Genomic DNA, 26,759 nt, shown 5'->3' with positions numbered 1-26,759 from the left:
ATGCCACAGAAAACCTGAATAAACTACCAGGAAATTTTTCTTTATACTCAGCTTAAATTTTCACCCGATTAGTACTTAGTGTACACCCATGCATTATGTTAATTAATCTCCTTTTTAAATAGTTACACGTTTCAGATATTTGTATACATTTACCTTGTTTTTCACCCGTCGTCTCTGCTTGGCTGAGTTGTGTGCATTTAATTCTTCCAAGCTTTCCTAATTAATCAATGCCATCAGCCCCTTAATCATTTTGGAGCTTTTCTTTGAACACCGTCCAGCTGGTTTCCATAAACCCAGCCATGAGTAGCCAGAAGCAGATGCCGGGTTCCAAGAGTGGTCTCCCCATTCCTTCTCTGAATGCTCAATCCCAAACCACAGGAGCCTTCCTTTCTGTCATAGTATAGCAGAAACAAATGTCTTGTTTTCTGCTTTTATTTCCAGTTGTTTTCCTGGCATTACAGCAAGTGTTTCATTCCTCCCGCTAAACATCTGTGCTTCCGATCACTTCCCTCCAGATGTCAGAGACACAGCCTTCTGGAGTCAGAGACCCAGCTCTGCCACTCTGGCTATGTGACTCTTGGCAAGTTACCTAGTGCTCAAAGCCACTTCAAGTTCTTCAGCAAAATAAGATGCAGACCCATCCTTCATACTTCACAGGACAGTTGGCTGGTCAAGTGAGACGATGGAAGTAAAAGGGTTTTACTAACTTCAATGGTATGTACTAGTATATCTGTGTCTACTAAATAGACTTAGTACACTTAATATGCAAAAGGTGAGCATCTACATTCCTTAAAGATTTTTTTAATTGGCATCAAAAGCCTGTTGCACCACTTAGTTATCTTTGCTGCCAGGTTACTCTTTGTTTCAGCTCAAATCTTCCTACCAAAATAATGTCTTACAAAGTATTTTTTAAACGTATACTTTGAGACCATAAACCATGAGAATTTTTTTTTAATGTTTCAGTATCCTGTTATTTCAGAATATTTGTTTACATTAAATAAACAATATCTCAAGGAAAAACTATTTTAAATGTTACATGCAATAAACACTAATTATTCAAAAAATGATTTTATATATATCACATGCAATAAACATTAATATTTCAAGAATAAAAGGATTTTAAGCACAATATTACCCAAACTGTACTAACATAGGATGATATCACAAAAGTTGTAGAAAATATTAAAAATCTGCAAATAACAGGATTGTTTCTATTGTTTTCTAGTTTATCACCCCCTCTGGATCTATTTTTGTTCATCAGTTTATGTTGTTCATTATATTCCATAAATGAGATCATATATTTATCTTTTTCTGACTGGGTTATTTCGCCTAACATGATGCTTTTAAAGGCTATTTTGTCGGATGCGAGCATTGCTACTCCAGCTTTTTCTTCTTTCCCATTTGCATGGAATTTTTTCCCCCATCCCTTTCACTTTCATCCTGTGTGTGTCTTTTGTTTTGAGGTGGGTCTCTTGTAGACAGAATATAGTTGGGTCATGTTTTTGTATTCATTCAGCTACCTTACACCTTTTGATTGGGGCATTTAATCCATTTACATTTAGGGTTATATTGAGAGATACTTATTAATAGCCATTTTAATTCTGTATGGCTAGGTTTCTCTCTCTGTTTCTTCTTCTCAGCAATCCCTTTAGCGTTTCTGGCTTGGTGTGATGAACTCCTTTAGCCTTTTTTTTTTTTTTTTTTGTCTGGGAAGCTCTTTATTTGACTGTCTATTTGAATGATAGCCTTGCTGGATATAGTAATCTTGGTCTCAGATCCTTGTTTTCCATTTCCTTGAGTACTTCATGCCATTCCCTTCTGTCCTATAGAGTTTCTGTTGAGAAATGAGGCGTCAGCCTTATGGGGATTCCTTTGTAGGTAAGTTTTCTTTTCTCTTGCTGCTTTAAGGTTCTGTCTTTAATTTTTGGCATTTTAATTTTGATGTGTCTGGGTGTGGGTCTGTTTGAGTTCTTGTTTGGGGTTCTCTTTGCTTCCTGAATTTGTGTGGCTTTTTCCTTTACCAGGTTAGGGAAGTTGTAACTGGGCTCCCTGCCCTGTATTTCTGCTTCTTCCGTTCTTGCCACATGACTGCCAAATTAATCTCCTAAAAGTAGAGCTTCCATGTGAAGCCTTATTTAATTCTGGCTTTCAAGGTGCCAAACGATGGAATGCCAAGCGGCCTTTGTAACCATAGTCTGACATGAACGTTCTTCTCCATCCTCACCATTCTCCTCTTTCCTGAATGTGCCTTAAATTCTGCCCTTTTTGATGTCTCTCCTCCTGAACTTCTTTCTTCTCTGAAGTCTTTGAATAGTATCTACTATTGAAGGCACTCCTCCTCAATGCAGCCATCCAGTGTTCTCCCTCCTCTGTTCTTAGGAGCTCAACAGGAGTTTGCAGAAATTAATTACTGTTCCATTAAACAGCACTAGCGTTTGGGGCAATACCACTCACTGACACTGAGGGAGTCTCGTGCACCACTCCTTAATTTTTTATAGGTACATTTCTTGAGTTCTCATCTGAAGTATGTGAAAGCTTCCTTAAGGCTAGACGATGTCTTCAAGACTTTTGTCTGCTATACATTGACAACTGACACATTTAAATATGGAATAAAATCACTTCGTTATCACCTTTAGATCATATAGCCAACTGTGTGAGCCAAAAGATTACTGATGATGTAAGATATCTAGCCTCTAAGTTACTCATGCATTAACTTGGGAGTTGGGAAAAGTTACTTTCTATGCCCTAATTTTCTCACCTTAGTTGGGACTTATTTTAAAAGAATTAAGTCAACTAATGTCAAAGTACCCTGACTATAGGATTGCTAGTTTATTAAATGTTTTGCCATTACTGGTTCAACAGATTATTTTCTAAGGATATAAAATTAGTTGTAATATTCTGGTGTCTCTTTGTATATAGAGTTCTATTTCTAGCAAAATCAGTGGATAAAATAACCTCAACATCCGGGCAACTATCAATGCTGGGGAAAAATACCAAAGCATTAAGTTTATGCTCGCACTTAGGATGGAAGCTTCAAGAGAATGTCACTAACGTCACTAACACGCTAAGAGCGAGAAAAAAATGGAAAACCTCTTGAGACCATGAGACATGAGGTTGCAAGGAAAAATAAACTCAGAGGAAATATGAATTGTTTCAGTTCTAAATAACAAGGAAGGAAGAGGCAGGCATCCTAAAAGTAGGTAAGATGAAAACAACCAAGTTGTAATTAATTTGTAAAGGCCCCAAATGACAGTTTAGAAATTCTGGGAGTCCCAGACATAAAGGAAATCACTTCCTAGTTTCTAGGCCTAGAAATATGTAAGAAATGTGTATTTAACAATTTGATTAAAATGAAAAATAAAGGTTGGTACTTAAGTAGTAGACTCTTGGGAGAAAACTAATTTGTTTTTGGACGAGTCTTAAAATGTTAAAATCACCTTGATCAGTTTCAGCTGCTTATAAGAGGTATAAATACTATTTTAAAGTTTAAATAAATTTTAACTACTTATACTCATAAATATGACAACTATAAAATCTGAAGAATTATTAAGCAAAAGTTAAAACATGAAAATAAAATTTAAAAATAACACATAGGTCATGAAAATACTTCTACCAAGTATTACCTGCATAAATAACTCATACATACGTATAAAGAAACTATGACATTTATTTGTAAAAATGAACAAGGTACATGAAAAATCACATAAAAACAAATTAGAGCAATTTTAAACTCTCTCTTATACTTCTAAATTAGCAGCAACAACATATAAAATCCCCACCCAAAAAGCTGTAAACTTTTAGTGAACTGATAATATTGAAATTGTGACACTAAAATGTTACATCTTTTGGGAAAGCAATAAGGCAAACATATTAAGAATTATAAAATTGTTCATATTATTCGACTTAATAATCCCTCTCCCAGGAATTTATCCTAATAAAATTGAAAATAACTTAAGTGTTCAGTAATAGAAAATAGTTTAAATAAACTGAATATGAAGTCTTGTTTAAAATAATGATCAAAACTAATTACATATCCGATAAAATGAAGCAAAAACAAAAACCCAGCCAATTAAAAAGCTATAGGTATTTTAAGATTGTAATTATGCAAACAAAAGGGAAAATATTAATACAAAATTCAAGTTCTGAAGTGACTGCACCAGTAGGTTGAAGATTATGGGGAATTTTCCCATTTGGCACAATTTTCTTCATTATTTTCAATATAAAAGAGAAAGATCATTACTATTTTAAAGTGACTTGTCTATTCAAATAATCTCTACTCTTCTCCAATAGTAAACCATACATGTCAATTTTTAAGTTGAGATGTACAACAGAAATGTCCTTGTAAATGTCCTCTATAGGGACCTTTGCCTCTATTGGGACCTTCACAGCAGTGTGTGAACACATACCCTAACCTGTACCATTCCAACAGCTGAGCAGCCAGTGCCATTTTTGGCTGACAATCTGCAGAGCACTAGATAGGAATAAATAAAACTGTAAACTTTGAATTTACAACTGTGTGTGTTTGGCATTTTAGGTTAAGATATCAAACTCTTTTCCTTATAATGTTCTGTGACATACTAAGAATTACTTTTGCCCTAACTGGTTTGGCTCAGTGGATAGAGCATCTGCTGTGAACTCAAGGGTCCCAGGTTCGATTCCAGTCAAGGGCATGTACTTTGGTTGCGGGCACATCCCCAGTAGCGAATGTGTAGGAGGCAGCTGATTGATGTTTCTCTCTCATTGATGTTTCTAACTCTCTATTCTTCTCCCTTCCTCTCTGTAATAAAATAAAAATAAAAAAATTTTTCTAATTTAATTTTTAAAAAGGATTACTTTTAATATTTTCATTTAAAATATAAGGCTAATGTGATGAAAATGCTCTCCTGAAGCATATACATTTTTACATTGAGTTCCTAACAGGTTAGCCATAAAGAAAATCATGTTTGTTTTCATATTGAAAATTTTCAAGTTAGAGGTTGCAAGTAGGAAACCACCTTAAGAGAAATGCAACCTATTGTATAAAAATCAAGATACTCTTATGTTGTGAAAATTTTTAATGATTACTCCTTTTGGAACTATATTTATTGAATAAATGAAGCAGGACTTAAACATTTCTAATTTCTACAGTCTGGCTGCATAATATATTGTTTTTCCACAACAAAAATATGAAACTCTCATTACATAGGAAATCTCCTATTTTGTAATATGGTTATGCTTTCAAAATTGTTAACAAGGGAGAGAAAATTTTCAGTATGCTACTTGTCTTTTTAGAAATATATATATTTTCACTGAAACTGGTTTGGCTCGTGGATAGAGTGTCGGTCTACGGACTGAAAGGTCCCAGGTTCGATTCCGATCAAGGGCATGTACATTGGTTGCGAGCACATACCCAGTAGGAGGTGTGCAGGAGGCAGCTGATTGATGTTTCTCTCTCATCGATGTTTCTAGCTCTCTATCCCTCTCCCTTCCTCTCTGTAAAAAAATCAATAAAATATATATATATATATATATATATATATATATATATATATATATATATATATAATGTTTTGTTTTGTTTTTTTTCATTGATTTCAGAGAAGGGAGAGAGAGATAGAAACTTCAATGATGACAGAGAATCATTGATTGGCTGCCTCCTGCATGCCCTGTACCGGGGATTGAGCCTGCAACCTGGGCTCGTGTCCTGGTGGGGCATTGAACCATGACCTTCTGGTTCAAAGATTGATGCTCAACCACTGAGCAACACTGGCAAGGCATCAATAGGCAATTTGAATAAAAATGTTTGAGAAAAACTTTTTAAATATTTAGAACAAAAAAGATTAACTGGAAATGCATGGGGACTATCTCAAAAGTTATATCATCTGAAAGCAAATTAAAAAACAATGCCCTTCAAAAGGTATAAATAAATACCAAAGAATAAAAACATTTTTAATTGATGATACATTCTTTAGCTTACTTTTTAAAAACTTATTTAGTAACATTTAGTACAGGGTGGTCAACTGTGAAAAATATCAGAAAAAGATCTCACAGCTCCCAAAATATAAGCCATTGGGCTATCCTGTGTACTAACAGTAGAGGCGAATTTAAACATTTAGTCCTGTACTGACATCCCTTAAGTGGTAGCAACAATAATTGGGTATAATTATAAACATTTCCTTTAAAAGTTTATTAATGTCCAAGACCTAAACAAACATAGCTATTACCAAATAAATGCATCCTTATCAAAGACATGTTCTTAATAATGGCAAACTCTCCAAAACGTAAAAATAGAGTTAAATACCAGCCTTTTCAAACATAGTGAAAGAATTTCAATACAACAGAGCCACTGGAGCCAAAAGAAAGCTGAAGTAACATTAATTGACATTAACTTTTGTGATGATAAAGAAACATGGAGCTCATATGTCATTTTTCTCTGATGAGAAAATGGGTTCAGCTTTTTCACAGGAGAAGACTTTGAAGCAAGATCCAAATCAGAAAGCTGACTTTCCTGAATCCAATCTAACCACATAATATTCCAGAAGAACATTCCACGGTGGTACGGGATAGAACTGAACAACTGCAAGGCAGATAAAATTGTACCTTCTTGAAATTGTAAATGATGGACATTTTTCTTTTGTGCCAAAAAAAAAAAAAAAAGGGGGGAGTGGGAATTGTCCTTTGCCCGTAGCTTGTCATTGTGGACAGGGGATTCAAATGTCAGCCAAGAAATGATGACCCAGGCCAACGTTAACACGTCTTAATGTCACCGTCTTCTCCCTTGGTCTCATTCAGGGTTATATATTCGCAGCTCAAACTGTGTTCCTGAGACTCCTCGGGCTTTGGTTTCTTAAGCGCCAGCTCTGCCGGGAGAAGAGAGGAGCAATGCTCCAGGGACTGTGCAATGTCCTCAATGGTCCATTTGTCTTCGGGCAGGGCGTGCTCCTCCAGCGTGAAAGGCCCCTGTTTGGTCCGCGTCAGCTCCAGCACGTTGGCGCAGGAGGAGAGCTCTGCAGCAACAGGAGGTGGAAGGAAACCCACAGGGTGAATCCCTCCCCTACCGCAGGCTATGCCTTCAAACGAGAGAAGAACTCCATTCACACCTCTCAAAACCACGCCCAATGTCAAGTTGCAGTAATCCAACTTGAGAACCAAGAACCCTGGGATTCAGAAACGATTAAATAGCAAAATACTACTGAATAACTAGCCGTAGGAACGGCTTTCAAGTCCACACACACTCTTCTCATCTGACCCCCGAGGCAACCCCATGAGGTAACTGTTCCCCTCACTTGGCAGAGGAAGTAACATGACCTGTCCAGTGTCACAACTGCCAGCAAACATTGGGGCCAGAAGTGCAACTTCCTGGCTCTTTGGAAGGCCGTGGCTTCCAGTTTTTAAAACACTTGACTTGTACCAAAGAAAATAACTTCTGGAAGGATACATCTTTTTTTTCTTCCCCCAACTTTGGGTTGAAATATTTGGTACTTGAAAAAAAATGTTGGTCCTTCCATTCATCATTCCCATCGTCATTTTCTGTCTCTCCCCGCCCCCTCCTCTCTTCTCTCATTACAAATGTTTAGCTGCAGCTGCCGATGCTGGTAATCATGTGCCATAAACCCCGAATGCTTCCGAAGGTGGAGGCAGCCAGAGCCCAGTTCGTAAGGCCAGAACTCAGAGATATGACAAATAGGAGATTCCCTCTTCTCATCAAAAAAGGAATATTACTCTCTGGATGATAATTCATAAGACATTTATGCTTACCTTTGCCAATGTCACTGACCAAGCTTCTGATATAAAAACCTCCTCCACACTCAACATCTGGAATGTTAACAGTGACATGGTAAATTGCTAACCGCCTATGAAACCCACTTTACATAGAAAAGATGCCTCTAAACAAATGTAAAAATGCACTATGCAAACAATCGGGTGATAAAATATTGATGTGCTAAGACATAAATTATTCATCCAGCAGCGTATGTGTTTGTGAGATTGGAAAGTCAGAGTGCGGAGAAAGCAAACAGCGGAGACTCAGGAACACGTTTTAAATTAACTGGCGAGGCATGCCACCCTAATACCCCAGCCTTGTTCATTTAATAGGCTTTAAGTAGACCTCTCAACTCTGCGAACATGAGCTGAGGGTTTAAAAAAAATATTTTCAGATTTCCATGTCTTGTTCATCTAACAGGTTTGAAATGGTTAGACATCTCAGCTTTGCTATCATCAGCTGTAGATTTTAAAAATGGTTTCAGATTTGCAATCTCCACAATTACAGCAAACAAACAAAAATCCTTTTTTTTTTTTTGGACTACGTTTGGGGTAATATACTACACGGAGAGCTCAGCATTCTTAAGTGTTTTCTTGGAAATATTCCTAGAGAAATCATAAAATAACTAAAATTACATGATGTTCTAAAACTAAATGCATATTTAAACATCTTCTTAACACGGCATAACACAAGTTTATTGGTTCAGAGCAGGGCTCTGGATTATCTTTATTCACCCTTAAAACATGCTATATTCCAGCTGCTTCTAGTCCTATCATACAAATAAAGCCATTTAAGGAAATTAATCAGTACTTACTACCTGGGGAGTTTAATTCTTTACTTTTTACCATTAGCTCAAGGGTGGGGGCCAGAGCTGAGATAAAAAATGAGCACTAGACCAAATGTAAATGGGTCAGCATGCATGCACTATTTTTGGCTTTGGTGCAAAGACAAGGCTTTTGGCCTATCACAGCCTCCAGGGGACAAAAGGAAGCATTTAGAGCATCAATGCCATCGGAAAAATCTGAGTTTTCTTCCTTTCACAGATAGTGCCTCCTGTGCCAACCAGCTGCTATGTTTTCATGGGATGGAACAAAATATCTATGAGTGTGTTTTTCTCATTATTTGTCAAACACTTTAAAATCAGGAAACTAAAGAAAAGGAGTGACTTCTTTTTTCAATTGTACAAAAACCACACTGCCGGATGACACGTTAAAGCAACAAAGTTCAGGAAAAAGGCTTTGGGAAATTACAGGAACCCTCTTTGGTATGCGCCATGAAAGTAAGAGTAGGCTCAACTGGAGAAAGCCTAAGAATCCAGAACTACAGCCCTTGTATGTCCAGGGCTTTAGCGACTACTTTCTGCAACTAGGAGGTCATAGGATTTCCAAACAAGCAAAACAAATATTTTGGTTTTTAAGTTTATTAGATAACTCAAATTGAATTAAAATGTGCCCTGTGTCCAACAATGCATTTCTGCCCATGCATTATTTCCATGATCTTTAACAGTTACTTGCAGGTAGCAAAGAAGTTGGAAAAAAAAAATCACAACACTCCTAGATGTCCTGTCCTAAAATGAAAAATGCTTTGTTTTAAGAGGACAAATGAGTATGGATTTTATCCTGAAGGTAACTCTCAGATACTAGCCCTACGGGAACAAATATCCGTAGGATAAATTTTAAAACATTAAATTTTGAAAATATATACTCACCTACCTTTCTTCATAGAGATCTAAGGTATGTAACTTTTAACTTTATAGAAAGATAATATAATACAACATATTAAAAAAGTCTACATAGAAAGGTTATTTCTGCCGAAGCCGGTTTGGCTCAGTGGTAGAGCGTCGGTCTGCAGACTGAAAGGTCCCGGGTTCGATTCCGGTTAAGGGCATGTACATTGGTTGCGGGCACATCCCCGGTGGGGGATGTGCAGGAGGCAGCTGGTCAATGTTTCTCTCTCATCGACGTTTCTAGCTCTCTATCTCTCTCCCTTTCTCTCTGTTAAAAATCAATAAAATATATTAAAAAAAGAAAAAAAAAAAAAAAAGAAAGGTATTTCTGAACCAACAACCTGTAGGTTTCCTCATTAAATGAGTTATCAAAGGGTATTAACAAAGCCTAACCTTCCATAAATTTGAATTTAAGACTCCCCAATATCCTAGGGACCCATTTTATCACACAAAAGCGGCCGAATACAAAATAAAGGGACTGGTACATACAAACAATTTTGAGTTTCTCTGTCTTACCTAACGTGAAAAACGGTGGCTGGAATTTCTGAAGGGAGATGCTGTACACCGTAACTGGCCTGGCAGGTTTTGCTTCTACTGCTTCCCCTCGCTTCATCAGAGTGGAAAGTCTCTGTCCATCCTTCTTTAATGCAGAATAGCTTACAAAGAAGAATTAAGAAAAGAATGACAGAATTTAATTCCGGATTACAGCATGGAGAGGATGGCTAGCAGCCCTTTGAACTGAAAGTCCTTCTAAGAAAAATGAACTGGTTATTTCTTCTAACCTACTCCACAAGGGTATCAGGGATAAAGCTCCTAAACATCTTTAAGACAAGCAGGACTTAATCAGAACTTACTACCTCGGGAGTTTAATTTTCCCCCCCATTAGCTCAAGCGTGGGGGCCAGAGCTGAGATAAAAAAATGAGCACCAGATCAAATGTAAATGGAATGGTGTCCAATGAGCAATCTTGTCAATTCTATTCTTTCTCCATCTTCCTGGAGGTGGTCTGGTCATGTCCTCACTAGACCTCATTCTGGGTGAAGGGCACAAGGCCTCCAGTCACAGGATCTCAGCTATGTTCCCATGAAATGATTTCCATTCCAGTAAAATTCATTTTCGCACAGAAGCTATCAAAATGTTCCTGAAAAACAAATATGCGAGTAATCTACTCAACAGATCTTAGCCGTGTGAGATACAGTTTTATTAGACTACAAAATCCTTGGAACAGTCAGAGAAGAAAACAGTTCTTGTGAATACAAATGTTTAATTTATTTCAACAATAATGATCCAAAACAATGTTTATTCATCGCCTGCTGAAATGTTTAAGTCTTTACCTTGGAGGCAAAATTATCATTTGCTATGCCAAGTTTAAAACCTGTCTCACCATACATTTTAAAAAAGCAATTTTTTCCTTAATTAAAGTGATGTCAACCATTGAAAAATAAAGCTACACATTTACTCAAATTTAATAACTGAACTTACAGGGGCGGTACCTGCATTATATTCCCAGTAAATTTCTGTAAAATGCCTTCAATATCTTCTTGTGTTATTTGATCTGCCAAAAGTGAACAACAAGAACAAAAAAAGTGACACCAAGACAACCACAGAAGTACATGTGCTATTTGCACAGCACCGAAAGCTCTGAAAATTCATTACAACTTTTTCCGACAAAAGCATACACTATAGTGTATGTTTTATCAGCAAATTCTACCTTGTTAAAATGAATAAGTTACACATTCGTGAGATAAAAGGGGAAGGAAGTCTTATATTGTCTAAGATTAAAACCAAATTTCCTTGGCTTCCACTTATTTTCTCCAATAAAAATGATTCAATTATATAAATGTACTTAGTTGGTTCTCATTATGGCCTTTAGAGGAACTTAGGAAATGTTGCATTATGGTCCTGCAGTGACCAAAAACGAGGTGGTCAGAAAGCAGGAAAAACCCATAAGTAATTTAATGCAGAATTGAATATATCAAATATCAAATATTTAAAATGGTACTGAATAGATTTCAAAACAGTTCTATGGCGTGATACACATTTTATTCACTCACATTGAATTCTATCCCCCAGCAACGCTGTATTTATCAGTCTCCTTTCCTCCCTTCATTGCTCTTGCAATCTCTGCTATATTTTTATTTTATTTTTCTTTATTGATTAAGGTATTACTTATGTGTCCCTATCCCCATTGCTTCCCCACTCCCCACATCTGCCCCCCCTCTCCTGGTGTCTGTGTCCATTGGTTAGGCTTATATGCATGCCTACAAGTCCTTTGATCTCTCTCTCTCCCCTTTACCCCCACACTCCCCTACATTCCCTCTGAGTGAACACTCTCAATCAGGAGTCTAACTTTTGCCTCAAAAATAAACCGGGGCAAAAAGAGAACATGCATACCAAAGACTTTTAGCATGATTACTAAGCATTTTTTAAATAATTTTAGAAAATCTGAATGAAGACATAAATAAAGCTTTCAATATGCCAAAGAATGTATAAGCATATATGCAGAGCCCATGGACAGACAATAGGGTGGTGAAGGCCTGGGAGGAGGGGGTCAGGATGGAGAGGGTCAATGGGGGGAGAAGGGGACAGGACATCTGTGATACTTTCAAAAACAGAGATAAATTTAAAAATAACACACTAAATTAAAAAATATATATATATCACAGTCACATTTTCAGCTTGTTTGATACTTTCAACCAAAATGATTCACTATTAATGTACATTTCTACAACTAAAAATTATTACACAATGAAATTCATTATTTGGGATTTTCATTCTTACAGAAATCTTAGTCAATACACACTAAATTATACACGTGTTCTAAAACTTAGGTCATAAATAATAGAAAGAAATTGCAGTGCTTTGTTTTCACTTTGTAGGACATCTAAATTTTTTTTTATAAACTTACTATTTTTTATTTTATTTAAACAATATTAACAAAAAATAATTAATCCACTTTGAATGACTGTCCTAACACCAGAATAAAAATGAAAGGAGAGCAAGATTCAATACCAACACAGCAAGACAGTCTTAACCTCACTGTGACCTTGATTCTTCCAAGCTCAAAAGGAACAAAGGACCGGAATCTACTGTAGACTCAAACAGAGCCGAGCGACAGATCTGAAAAGAATTTCTCCAACACCTAGCTGCTCCAAAAAGGCACACCTCAGAAGGCTGTTCCGTCCATCCTGTTTTTCAAACAGACGTAGCTCATGATACAAATGAGAATTTTTCCATTAAAATTTTACTCTGCTGCAACATTAAAACAGAGTAAATTAATTACTGGTGGCACCTTAGTTTTGCAAAACTTCCAACTCTAGACACCATGCTGGCAAGAGCAGAAAGAAATGCCATTGTTGATAAAACTGCAATAGTTCATAACTTAGCAACACATTTAAAAAAAAATAAGACCAAACAGCTTTCACTGCGAGGCTGGTCTCTTTACTGACATTCCTGCTGATGTGTGTCCTCCTCTGTCCTGTTTGGATGGCTCTTTTCCTGGCATTCCCCCACACAAGATGACAAGATGTGCCTTTCTCAATCTACGTCTGCCCTTGTCTCTCTCTCTGACTTAATATCCCAGGCATTTTTATGGGTTGTGTTGTTTATTCTGCAATTAATCAGACTCAACTTTACACTGTTATACACACACACACACACACACACACACACACACACACACACACACAGAACATAGGTATGAACTCGATAATGAAATTCTAAGCTCCTTAGAGGCAAAGACAGCTTTTCCTCCCATACAATGTACACAACTGCAATGGCACTCGAGATAGTCTTGCTGAATTTAAGTTGCTGTGAAATAATACATTTCAAGGTCTAAAGGGAATTAAAAGTGACTAGGCCAACCGAAACCGGTTTGGCTCAGTGGATAGAGCGTCAGACTGCGGACTGAAGGGTCCCAGGTTCGATTCCGGTCAAGGGCATGTACATTGGTTGCGGGCACATCCCCAGTCAATGTCTCTCTCTCATCGATGTTTCTAGCTCTCTATCTCTCTCCCTTCCTCTCTATAAAAAATCAATAAAACATATATTTTTTAAAATGTTACCATTATTAAAAAAAAAAAAAAGTGACTAGGCCAATCATTCATACATCTAATGTTTGAATCACTAGACAGAAAGCCTATGCAAAGTTACTTTGCAATAAAAGTGAATATATTTTATTTTTTTAAATATATTTTTTGATTTTGTACACAGAGGAAGGGAGAGGGATAGAGAGTTAGAAACATAGATGAGAGAGAATCATCGATCAGCTGCCTCTTGCACACCTCCTACTGGGAATGTGCCCGCAACCAAGGTACATATCCTTGACCGAAATCAAACCTGGGACCGTTCAGTCTGATGCTCTATCCACTGAGCCAAACAGGTTTTGGCAAAAGTGAATATAATATTTTAGTATAAAAGTGAATATGATAAATATTATAAATAAAAATTACGTTCACTACTAAAGAAATATGTAAGTATTCTGGCTATCTCTAAAACAAAGCACTGCTTTCTGTTCGGTAATAGAAACCAGACCTTGGGAAGCAGAAGCAGCTGGAATCCAAATAATAATAATAATAATAATTGTCCCTAAGATATAAAAATAAAGACTCTACCTCCATAGGACTTAAGAAGGAATGGAGAATAAAACCTCCAGAGCCAGTACATATCCAATAAGTAGCCCAGAGAAGCCCATTTGGCAGAAGGGATGGGTAAGATCTAAGTGCCGCAGGGTGTGGGTAATTATTCTTTACCCAGCAAATTAATAAATCATCAATGTGACAGCTTTAATTTGAAGTTAATTTTTAAAGCTCGTTCGCATAAAATTAATGCATACAAGATCACGTTACATGCTATTATTTGCTCAAAATGTAGTGCCTCTTTCCATGAACTTGCAAGATGATGGTGCTTAATTGGACTATGAAGTAAGAAATGACACGATAGAGTTTAAAAAGATACTCGACCACGATACAGCGCTGCCGCCATAAGCAGCTGTTACACTGGAAGAAAATACAATAAACAGCTGCTTTGCAACATCAGACCACGGGCAGCAAGCACTGCCATCCCCGAGAGAAGGGAAGGGAGCGAGGCCGGGCCCGGCACCACAGCTCCGGCGTGGAGGAGCTTTCTGGACTGCGGTGCGGGGAGGGAAACCCCGAACAAAGCACTGTGACCTCGCCACCACAAAGCAGACCCGGGCAGGCGGCGGCAGCTGGAGCTGGAGAGGACCGCACAGCTGTCTATAGGGCTCCTGCTGGGGCTTGGCTCAGTTCCAAGCTGCACATATAGACAGCGGGAGCTGCTGCAAAATTAACCAAAGAACTGGTACCAACGCTCCCACAAGGCTGAAAGACGTGTGAATTCCCGCCATCCAGAATGAAGAGATTCTATCGAGACACTAGAAAAGCCTGTCTCAGGAGTAAGGCTAACCTAGACCTGAAAAATGGTCTACTTTACACCAACCCTAATGGGAAATCTACACAAAAGCGACCGGAATTAGTAAGAGAGTTGAGCAATGTTGAAAGACAAAAGACCATTATACAAAAATCAACTCCATTTCCCTATATTACCAATGAATTGTCAGAAATTAAAAAATTTAAAAAATCCAATTATAACAGCATCAAAATAATGCTATTAAGAAGTAAGATTTGTATGCTGAAAACTACAAAAATATGGCTCTGTTTTTGCAACTTTTCTTTAAGTTTGGTATTATTTCCAAATTAAAAAAATCATGAAAAATATAAACAACTTGATACCAGTAAATTAGAAAATTTAGATAAAATGAATGAGGAAGCGGTTGGTCTCAGTACTGGGGTAATAGGAACCATATAGCGAGGACACTCACCACAAAAGTACAGAGAGGCCAGGTGCTGGGCTGCCTTTAGGTAAATTAAGGAGTGAAAACACTAAACACCCCCCAGAAAGCCTACTTATAACTCACAACTGGTGACATAATAACGTAGGTGAACTGACTGTACAAAACTGCTGCATTATAAATAGCATGAGAACTGGGACAGTTGCTAGGAAACCATTTCATTTATCTACCCTTTCTTATAGTAGTTAAAAAAAAAAAAAAAAAAAAAGGAATAGTAGAAAAATTAAGCTGGGCTCAGTGAGTTATGCTTTATTTCCAGAGAAACAGCTTTCTCTTTGCCGTATCATTTATGTACTCCAAAAGCAGAGACATGACTAGTTTGAAAGCACTACACATGGTGCATTTATCTCAACGGCTAAGAAGCTAACTGTAAAATAAATAAGCAAATAAAACAAACGACTGCAAGACACAGGGAGCATCTAACAGGACAGCCTCTCTGCTTTGTTTCTCATTTACTAGGGAAAATGTCCTATGTCCTGGCAACAAGTGTTTTCAGAAAGGAAATTATTTGGAAGAATTCTGAGCATTGTAAAAATTGACTATAGAAAAAGAGGCAATTATAATCAATCTTTATGAACAAACTCATACCAAATAAACAACCATTTCCAATCATTTTTTTAAAAATGTACTGGATACTAAAATCACTAGCAGTATCAAGTTAGAGAATTCTGAAGTCACACACAAAACATTTTCTTGATGTTAAAAAACAGAGAACGTTAGATGAATGCCATACCGTAAGGTTTTTCTTCTGTTATTTTCCCTGTAGAATCCAGCGTGTCGGTAGCTTTCCCCAGCTCTCCAATGGCAATATACCTCTAGGGGAAGAGAAACAGGGAGAAACACGGGCCATCACGGTAAAGAAAACTGTCATGCATGTTCTGAAAGTCATACCGGATTTTACTAATATGACCAGCTTGTACGAAATAAAGGCAAAAATAATAGACTGCAAGTGTCTTGTCCGTTTTTGATATGTGGGAAGTACATGTGTAAGTTGGAGAACATTAGCAAACTTCCTACACCAGCTAACATGACAAAGAAGAACGTGATTTTATCAATAACTGTGGCTTATAAATGGCCTGTTTTTTTTTTTAATTTTAAATTCTTTATTGTTTAAAGTATTACATATGTCTCCCTTTCCCCTCCATTGACCTCTCTCCGGCTGCTAAATGGCCTACTGTTGCACACAGATTTCGAAAACTAGTTTTGGTTGGGAAGGAAAATTTTCATATATACTTTGAGAATGGTATAATACACTTGTATATGGCCATCACAAGTCAACCATTTTACCACACATACAATTACAGTTGACTTTAAAATAAATCAATTTACTACTTCTTATATGAAATACTAAGACTAATCTTTGTAACCTGATTATGCATTTAAAGAAAAACTAATTATGTAGCTCCCTTAAAGGAAAAAAGTCACTTCTAAGAAATGGTCATTATTCACAAGGAGAGAATTAGATCTTTCTTAGTTAACTCAGGGCACACTCACTGGACTGCATAGTCTTTATACTTTTCTCATTTGGTCAAATTAAAATGTTAATTATAGCATCCCATAGAATAGAGAGAAAAATGCAAGGTAGGAAATTCCCACTAAGCAAAATCTGAAGCTATGTCATTCTCATCCTAGGACATGCTTATTGATTTGAGAGAGGGGGGAAGGGAGGAAAGAGAGAGGGGGGATGAGAGGAAGAAAGAGAGGAAGAGGAAGAGGAAGAGAGAGGGAGGGATGGAGGAGGGAGGGAGGGAGAGAAACATCAATGTGAGAGGGAAACATCAATCAGTTGCCTCCCAGCAACCTTTCAGTGTATAGACTAGGGGTGTCGAACTCAATCAGAGAAGGGGCCAAAATCTAAAATCCAGCCTAAATCGCGGGCCGAATGGTTTACTGAACAGTCATAAACTGACAATGTCATAAACTGACAGCGGAGTGCAGTGATGACAGTGCGGTGCGGGCCACATTGCAAGGCCTGGCGGGCTGGATTTGGCCCGCGGGCCTTGTGTTTGACACATGTGGTATAGAACTGAGCGACACCAGCCAGGGCTATGTGAGCGATTTTTAAAAGAGGAAGCTCCAGTTTATTAACAAGATTATTATGCTAGTAAAGGGACCAGACACAAATGAAAAAAATATTAAACTTCAAATCCTCATAAGCAAGCAGACAGTTTATAACAGCCTCGTGCCCCTCTATGAAATAACCTTCTATTATTCAGTTCGGGTTTATTTTTACAAATCAACACAGAAGGAATGTTCTAATGCATTTGAACTGACTTAAATACAGTAGGGTGGAGTGGAAGAGCACAGGCTCAAAAGTTAGAACCCTCACTCCACACAGTCTGTAAAGTAAGCTAAAGTAGTCTTTCCTATTACAGCCTCATTTCCGTTATCTTAAAATGGGGATAACAGCCCTAGCCGTTTGGCTGGAGCATTGGCCTGCGGACTGAAGGGTCCCAGGTTTGATTCTGGCCCAGAGGGCAGATATTATATATATATATATATATATATATCCTATATAATAAAAGACTAATATGCAAACCAAGAGTTCGACCAGCAGGCAGGCCAGCCAACTGCCCATGTCCCCTCCCCCTGACCAGGCTGGCAGGACCCCACCCATGCATGAATTCATGCACTGGGCCTCTAAAATAAGTAAATAAATAAACACACACACACACACACACACACACAAACACACACACATACACTCACACATATACAGAGTGTCCAGATTATTATGATCATAATAACGGAAATGAGGCTGTATATACACAATCCCACCTTTCTGTGCTATGGGGTCTAAAGTATTTCTCACTGGCCTAATTCTACACAGAGACTGGGTTTTAGAGCTGTTTATGCTCCATGATGTATATCTGGAAAGTGTGAATTCTGTGAATGAATTCATTACAGCATAGTTCCACCACATTAAAACCAATGGCGGTCCTGTAGAATTTTTAAAGTTTCCACTGAACAGTGTGCTCTTTGGGATTCATGGCTTCTTGCTGATACTAATATTACTCTAGTCTCCACTTCACTCATCCTCCAGCTCCCTGAACCCCACTAGACAACATGAAAAGCAAGTTGGCTTCTGAACTCATCAGAAGAAAGGAATATGTTTGTATTACAGAGAGTGTACATAATTATTTTCATCTCAACGAAGCGCTGCTTTTTCTGGAGTTTGATTTTGAAAGCCTGTGTGACTCAAAGTTTCACAAACAAAGGGATATTATTCAGAATGAGGAAGAGCACTTAGAAAAGCACACTACCAAACCAAAAACATGTGGCTCTGAATGCCTTCATTAAAAAGGGAGTGCTTTTGTACAGTTCACAAGTGTAAGCCCTTCAAAACTTTCAGTGTAGTGCTAATGAAATGCGTGAATATTAACAAGAGGGTAAAGAAAAGCTACAAAAGGACCAAGTTGATTAAGGGGTTAGCCATGCTTAGATCTTAGAGAGCCAGCTACACTTCACAGGAGCATTATTCGAGTCGCGTTCAGAGTTGACACTGACTGGTTTACCCTAAAAATGCTACTGTATTTCTTGGGGTACACTGCTGTCCTTGAGCACATCCAGGGTGGGAAAATGTGTATACCCCAACAATCACACTTGTGCAGCTGTTGGAGGAGATGTAAGCTGCCTCCGGAGGAAATGCTGGCTTTGCCCACATAAGCCGGATAGCTGGTTAAGGTTGTTTAATTTCTTATACGTGTATGTGTATAGAGGGTCATGATGTTAAATGAACTTCTTATTCTGGGTCTTGGTCAAGAAAGTTTGAAAGCCCCTGAATATGAAGCTCTCTCAGATTCCTTCCGAAATCTATTTTTAAAAATACATTAAGTTTTTAACTGCTTTTGAGAAAAATACCATCTTCGACAAAGTTAAGATAAAATCCAAATGACTTCATAGTTCAACACATACACGATCTAAAATTCAAAGTATAGAAAATACAAGTAGCTAATGAGATAATAATCCTCCTTTTGAAATTCGAAGCACCCAGGAACCAGGTTTCTGTGAGGAGAGGCACCTGGGATTTTCCATTTAAATTACTGAGGATTAGTGACTTTACTCTATGACATTCAGCTTTCCTAGTTCAACACCAAAATGGTTTGTGACAAATAGAGCTTAAGCCAGAGCCAACAATGTATTTACATTTCCAGTCGTCATATTTCTGGAAATATGCCTGGAATTTACATGTAAAACCTTTCCATAAGATATAATGTGTTTTTGCATACTTGTGGTTGAGGATGGATAATAAATATTCCAATGAACTCAAATATTTTTTCTGGGGAAAACCCGAACAAATTCCTTAATGTAAATACATCGTTTTTTTCTTGGTTATTATAAAAGTCACTTGTTTATGGTAAAGATTTTGGAAAATACCAAACCATAACAAAAAAGAAAATAAAAATCATCCATTATTCTATATCAAAATTGCTATTGCTTATAGTTTAGAGTTAACAAACAAATACTAAGCAACTGGCAAAACATACGCACACATTTATCAGAAACAGATTCTAAGCTGTGTGTGTCACTATTTAAGCACAGTGTACATATTTCCTGTAAAACAGTCCAACTCCTGCATTCTGAAACAGCGTTTGCATTCTGTGCCTTTTCCACCCCAACATTCTGAAGATTGCAGAGCAAGCAACACTGAATTCTTCTGTAAGGCGTTAAGATCCATTTTAATGGAAAAAGACAGGTTTTATGAGAGTTGGTAACAAAAATGTAATGTCAAAGGCATTACATTCTCCAGGGCTTTTTATTTGAGGAAAAGCTAACTTAGATCATTGCCACTCAAAGTGTGGTGCAAGATCCCATGTCCATGACGAGATTAATTTCAGAAAACTAAGGCGTTTAGGAATTTATTCAGCAACGTGACAATGCTGTAACGTTTTAATTACGTTTTACAAAAGTCATCAATCGGTCTGCAATGAATTGGAAAACAATTTTAAACAGTCTTTTACCACCTTTTTCTTTTTAAACAAATTAGACAAAACAATTTAGACAAAAATCACTTTATCCACTATATATATCCCACTCAGAGCGAGGGTTTTAAAACAAAAAGCTTAGTCCAGGAACCTGCTGAAATTCTTCTCTACCTACAGGCATATGAACTGTCCTCCTTAGGCATTTTCACTGGTCCCTAGCCCCACTATTGTAACCCAGTAACTAATCCAATACAGAGGTCATTATCTCTTAGAACAGGAAGAGACCCTGGAGAGGATCAAATCGTTTTTCCTGAGGAAACCCTGAGAGGCCCAGAAAGGTTAACCACTTTGACATCTCGTTTCTCTCTCCTTCACCCCGCGGTTTCCTCCTGAGGGTCCCCCCTGAAGGCCTGACGCAGTCCACGGGTTTCAGCCACCCCTAATCCTGCACAGTCCCTCTTCTCCCTCCTTTCAAGAGCCTCAAAAAAAGTCAAGGCAGCTGAAACCGGTTTGGCTCAGTGGATAGAACATCGGTCCCAGACTGAAAGGTCCCAGGTTCGATTCCGGTCAAGGGCATGTACGTTGATTGCGGGCACATCCCCAGTAGTGGGTGTGCAGGAGGCAGCTGATCGATGCTTCTCTCTCATCGATGTTTCTAGCTCTCTATCCCTCTCCCTTCCTCTCTGTGGAAAATCAATTAAAAAAAAAAAAGTCAAGGTTACTCTAACAGGTGAATGATGTAACTTAGCCTCTTAAAGAAGCCAAATTCTTCTCTTCAGCAAACATTTGCAACCACTGAACAAAGCATGTGTTTGTTGAAAAGTGCACCTTTTACAAAATGGTATTGTTTCTATAAAAATTCCAAGGTTTATTAAATCTGCCAATAGAATTTATGGTAAGTAACCTTGCATCTAAGAAATATAATTATATAAAAAAATAGATGATTTTTTTAAAAAGATATGGGCACAGCAGAGTTTTTGCTTTTATCAATCAAATTTGTTTTTCAATCTTGGATTTCCAATGTATAGTCCTGATATTTTTAATTCTCAGGTATGATTGCGGAGTCTGTGAGGAATACTCAGGATGGACACCCACTCATGCAATTTGTAGAGTTTATTTCTTACTCGATAAAATCCAGCACGTGGTCATTGAGGAAAATATTCAAGATAAAAAGAAAAACAGAACTATTGCAGTATTCTTACCTTGGATCCTGACAACATACTGGTCAACATTTTTGTTCCCCTTCCAATTCCAATCACTACAAATCAAAGAAAGAAATATTAGGACACTCTATTATGAAAAGTAGGTTTTTAAAATATCTACATATTGTGGTCATAATTTCCTGGCATACATAAAGTTTGGAAGAACATATATTTAGCATAAATTGAGGACTTCTAATACTCCAACCCATTGAGCTTGTCATGCAGCTAAGAAATTCTGAGGAGGGAATGGAAGAGGGATAGAGGGATAGAGGAAGGGAAAGGGGGAGACAGAGAGAGAGAGAGAGAGAGAGAGAGAGAGAGAGAGAGAGAGACAGAGAAGGGGGGGGTTATTTTCTTTCTCGAAGTGTAAAATATGGTAGAAACCTCAACCAGGTCATTTACATAATAACAAGTCTTAGAAAAATCTTAAAGGATTCACTGGAATTTTATACGGGCATCAGTGAAAAATACATGGTACAATTAGCCATGGTATGACAGTCTTTTGACAGAATTCATTATTAAACAAAGCAAAAGCTATCATCATAGCTAATGAACCATTTAAAGACGATTATTGCCCAGCTTTATACAATCAAGGAAACAGAATCATTAACAAATCAACCCAGCGCTAGGAACACGTGGTAAACGAGAGCCTGGAGGATGTCTGCTCACAGAGACCATCTAGAAAGTACAACTGCCCACCTGTCTCTTCTCTGGCAAACATTATTTAACCACATGATAACACATTTCACTAGTCGAGCATAACAGGATATAATCATTTCTTCACTAAACAGTGAGCAAATGTTCGTAAAAATTGAAATATTTCTCATCAATGGATACAATTTTGTATAAGAACACAATACAATCACCACAATTGAGAATAACAAGAAGTGAAGAGGAGAAATGATTGGCAAGCTGAGTTATCATGAATATTTATAGCATACCACTCACTGAGTTTACCACTTATCAAATTCCACTTTTAAATGTTTTCCATTCATTCGCTCATTTAATCCTTATAACACACCTAAAAGGTAATGCGATTATCCCTATTTTACAGATAGGAAAGTTGAAATATAGACTAAGAACTTTGCCCCACATCTCACTAGTTAAAATTCAAATCAGACTGGCTGTTCCTTTTCATCCTCCTTCCCGCCTTCCTCACCCAGGCTTTCTTCCCACTGCCTGCCACCAGCCTACATCTGCCTAAACCTCTGCACGCCTGACCCCTACTTCCTCCCCTTTCCCCCAATCCCTACCATTTCTGAAAACCTATACTGTACACTACAAGGCATCCCCTACCCCAACAATCCTCAATAGGGTCCCAAAGCATACAGTACCAACACCTAAGCCAGTGTTTTTCAACCTTTTTTGGGCAAAGGCACACTTGTTTCATGAAAAAAATCACGAGGCACACCACCATTAGAAAATGTTAAAAAATTTAACTCTGTGTCTATATTGACTATATATAAAGTAATTCTCTTGAATAGGAATCAAATACACACAAAGAAAGTATTTTATAATTACTTTATTATGAAATATTAAGTAAACAAAATAGTGAAAAATTATAAAATTCTTGTCTTGTCTGCACCTACGGCACACCAGGCAACAGCGGTTGAAAAACGCTGACCTAAGCGAAGTATTCAAAGTCCACACTGGGAACCCAGCTCAAATCCCAACTCCTGCATCAAGTCTATCTCAACCCCCTTTACGCATCCATGATAAGAGTAATATTAGTTTCAGGACTAAGACAACAACCGTCTGCCTCCATGTTTATTTCTTAGCTAGTGGCAGCGACGGTAAACTCCCATCCACAGCTCTTACCCAGCACGCCTCGGGCTGCACTGTCCAGGGTCCCTCCATGCCCGATTTTCAAAGTCTGCTTTTTCCTCTTGGCCCATTCTGAAGAAGGCATCCCAGCTTCTGTGAGAGCAAACGGGGTGAAAACGGGTAATTACCAAGACCAAAGCAAATGAAGTAGCATCTTCACAAGTAAAAAGTGTTATATAAACTTAACATAGTTAGATTATGACAACATTACTAGCAAAAAAAACAGATTTAAAAATGTATAGGTACTCCCTAAATTATAAAAATTATAGTCTTCCCAAATCAGTGATCTAGAAACTAGGATTCATTTTTTTCAATCAGGAAAAGATTATGTTTTTTAAAAGTGGGTAGTCCTGGCAGGTGTAGTTCAGTGTGCCATGTATCAAAAGGTAGTTCCCTGGGTTTCAATCCCAGGTGGGGGGCATATAGGAGGCAGCGTACTAATGTTTCTCTCTCTCTCTCCCCCGCCCTCCCCCTATTCCTTCCTCTATATCTCTAAAAAATCAATAAAAGTATTTTTTTAAAAAAAAGATTCCAAAAGAAAAAGAAAAAGAGCAACAACAACAAAAAAAAGGATGCCCGCCTGGTCTATCGCATATTCTACTGTCACGATAAACTGAAATAATCTTATCTGAGAGTGCTTTGGAAATGGCAAAAACACTCGACCTGTAGGTAGTTGCTGTTGTTATCATGGTGTATAAGAGTGTATTGAAAGAATACTGACTCCTGGACTTCAAATAAGAAAGGAGAGGAGCAGGAACGGCAGTATTGATCCACGCGGGCCAAGCCGGCCAAGCCTTCCTTATCACCACTGACACCAAGAAGACAGAATACACAGCAAAAGAAAGTGAAAAGAGGGGAGAGAGAAAAAAAAAAAGAAAAAAAAAAAGGAGAAGGGCCGAAGCAAAGCAATAGTGGAGAAGCCAAATAAACCGTGCTGGGTGGCTGAGCCTCACCACATAACCACCCCCTACGGAGACAGAACCATGGCTTCTGGAAAACAGCCTTCGGGCCGCTCTCTGAATAGGACACGGGCATGCTGTCTGCTTTAATATAAACCTGTAAGGCCCGGCCTGGGCTGCCCACTCTTCTCCTTTCACTTACAACCTGTTACGGATCTCTCATCCCTGAGTTTACAGAAACCTTTGGGGGAACTCTTTCTCTTTTCAGCTTGACATTCCTGGGAGTAGAAAGGCCTATACATTTACTGTCTTCCTCCTGTGTCCAAATTTACCCCTTTCAAGTGTGAAGGCATATCACTCTACTGGAGTTTGGTTCGCCCCACTGGTACCATTCATGGGTGACTATCTAGTAAGGTCTTTTCTAGCCATAAAATTCTGATGTTCGGGCCTTAAAAGATTCAAACAGGCAAAGAAGAGCAGGGATTTTAGTGTGACATGAATCAATGTAAGGAAAAGCAAGGAATGTTAATACATAGAGGTCATGACCACTGACTGGGGTTGTCAAACCGACTGGCATTAGATTCTGGTGCCCTGGAATCTGCCTCTTTAAGAACCATCCCAGGGAATCACAACAGCCAGTCAGAAATGCTTTGGGGAAGGCTTGGTGTAGCTTATATAAATACAGAAGAGGCCAATCACCAGCAACACAGAAATGGAGCGTAGCAATGAGGATGTCTGTATCTGAGTGAGCAGCTTCCAGGAAAAGCCACAGGCACGTCCAGCAATGCCCGGACACATCAGTTCTAAGCAAGTTTCAAGAAGAAACTCCAGTTCGTGGAGGCAGATTAACCAGAAAGCCAGGATTTGGCTTTGATCCTATCAGAAATCTGTCAAAGAAAAAGAACAGTATTCATTACCTTGAGGGTCAAAAAAAAAGCCTTCAGTTTAGCTAACAAGTCGAGCCAAATGAATGCAGCCATTCTGTGAAAGGAAACAACCCCACAAAGCCTGTCCTGGATGCAATGCCTTCTGTCAACATCTCCTTTGTCACCCAGCCCTACAGGCAACAAAAGGATAAGGCCAGTTTAACAAAAGAAGGAGTGGGTATAAAACTGGAATAAAGCATCTGCAAGAGGGTACCTATTGCCAATAAACATGTAAATCTGTATGTGTATGTTTCAACGAACAATGTCTTAGCAGGATAATTTGCTTTTGCATTTAAAAAAAAAAAAAGTCAAGTTTGCCAGGGGATAGTAGACGGTGAGACGGTTAACTCCTGCACTGGCTGAATGAAAAGATAGGCCAGGACCAAAGTCTGAGGATCTCACCAATCTAGCTAAACCGTTTTACCACCAAAGGCTGCCGAAACTACGAGGCCACCAGCTCAGGTGAGGGGTGAGACAGTTACCTTTCACCTTCACATCCCTCCAGGCTAACACAGATCGGATTACTGTAGGTGTCCAACAAATAGCTAAGGTTCCTTGATGCCACTGCCTGAAATGATCTACTAGGCTTAGCAGATGGTCTGAGAGAACCTTCAGGCTTTTCGGATGTTCTACTGGTGTATATGGCAAAGCAAACGAACAAAAAGAATGTTCCTAGAGAAGTGACCGAGTTCTAGTGAGTGTTCCCAAAATGTGGCCCCTAGACTACTGACACCAGAATTACCTGGAGCAATAGTTTAAAAACGCAGTTTCCTAAAAATACCCCAGTCCTTGGAATTACAAGCTCGGGGAGGGCAAGGGCTGGGAATCTGTACTTGCACCAGGGTCTCTAATACTTCTTAGGCCCGCTATGTGAAAACCTCTGCACTAAACCTTGGTTAATAAAAGGAACACGTGTCTGCATTTCCAACACCCTCTCCCGTGCAACTTCAGAGGCATGGAGTCAGCGCTTCCTTTGGGTGGCGTTCCCCCGACGTGAGCTACACCGGAGGCTCCTCCGGGGTCAGATTACAGCAAGGCCAAGTGCCAGGCTGCATCTGTGAACGCGTGGGCTTTGTTGTGTTTTGTTCCCTCGGGAGAGACAACTGCCAACTAGGCTACAAGGACGCCCCAGATGTCGAGACGCCCCAGATGTGGGTCCAGATCTACCGCAGCGGCCACTCTCCCTTTCCTTTCATCTCTTGAGCCTTGAACCATGGCTCCCGCTTTCCTCTCGGCCCCCACCCGGGCTGCAGTACCTGCCAGCAGCTTCTCCTTCAGCCGGTTCAGCAGCTCGGCTGAGGTGGGCCCCTTGGGCTTGTGCACGGCGAACACGCCGCTCAGGGACAGCAGCTTCGTAGCCAAAGCGGCCTTGGAGACCCTGGCTCCGGGCCCCATCCTGGCCGCGGCCGCCACCGCCACCGCCGCGGCGGCAGCGGCTCCTGCAGCCTCAGGGACTGGGGCTGAGTCTGCTTCCAAAGACGACGACGACGGTGACAACGCTGCCGCCGCCGCCGCCGCCTCAGCAGAGGCCATGCTTTTGCAGCCCTGGTCTGTTTTGTACCTGCGGTCGCGCCCTGATGACGCAACAAGGAGCGCGCCCGACTCCAAAGCGGTGCTGCCGGGTGGGTGGGTCGCAGGGGCTTCT

The 26,759-nt window shown here is 39.0% G+C and overlaps 1 protein-coding gene across 2 annotated transcripts; it reads right to left on the bottom strand.

Annotated features, from left to right (window-relative positions):
- Positions 1–5,551: 5,551 nt before the first annotated feature.
- TRUB1 (TruB pseudouridine synthase family member 1) lies at positions 5,552–26,684 on the bottom strand. Of its 2 annotated transcripts, none has more exons than XM_084903608.1 (8): positions 26,371–26,684; positions 23,284–23,382; positions 21,466–21,521; positions 16,072–16,153; positions 10,949–11,021; positions 9,984–10,123; positions 7,738–7,794; positions 5,552–6,986 (listed from the first exon to the last, which is right to left on the bottom strand). In XM_084903608.1, the coding sequence occupies exons 1-8, from the start codon at positions 26,645–26,647 to the stop codon at positions 6,727–6,729; spliced, it is 1,044 nt and encodes a 347-aa protein (XP_084759734.1). In that variant the 5' UTR covers positions 26,648–26,684; the 3' UTR covers positions 5,552–6,726. The 2 variants fall into 2 exon arrangements, with proteins under 2 accessions (XP_084759734.1, XP_084759733.1); XM_084903607.1 differs by having other exon boundaries at positions 5,552–7,136; positions 26,371–26,682.
- Positions 26,685–26,759: the final 75 nt, after the last annotated feature.

Source organism: Pipistrellus hanaki (genome assembly GCF_964339955.1).
Source record: "Pipistrellus hanaki genome assembly, chromosome: 14".
Classification (NCBI taxonomy): domain Eukaryota; kingdom Metazoa; phylum Chordata; class Mammalia; order Chiroptera; family Vespertilionidae; genus Pipistrellus; species Pipistrellus hanaki.
This window is presented reverse-complemented; position numbering and strand designations above follow the sequence as displayed.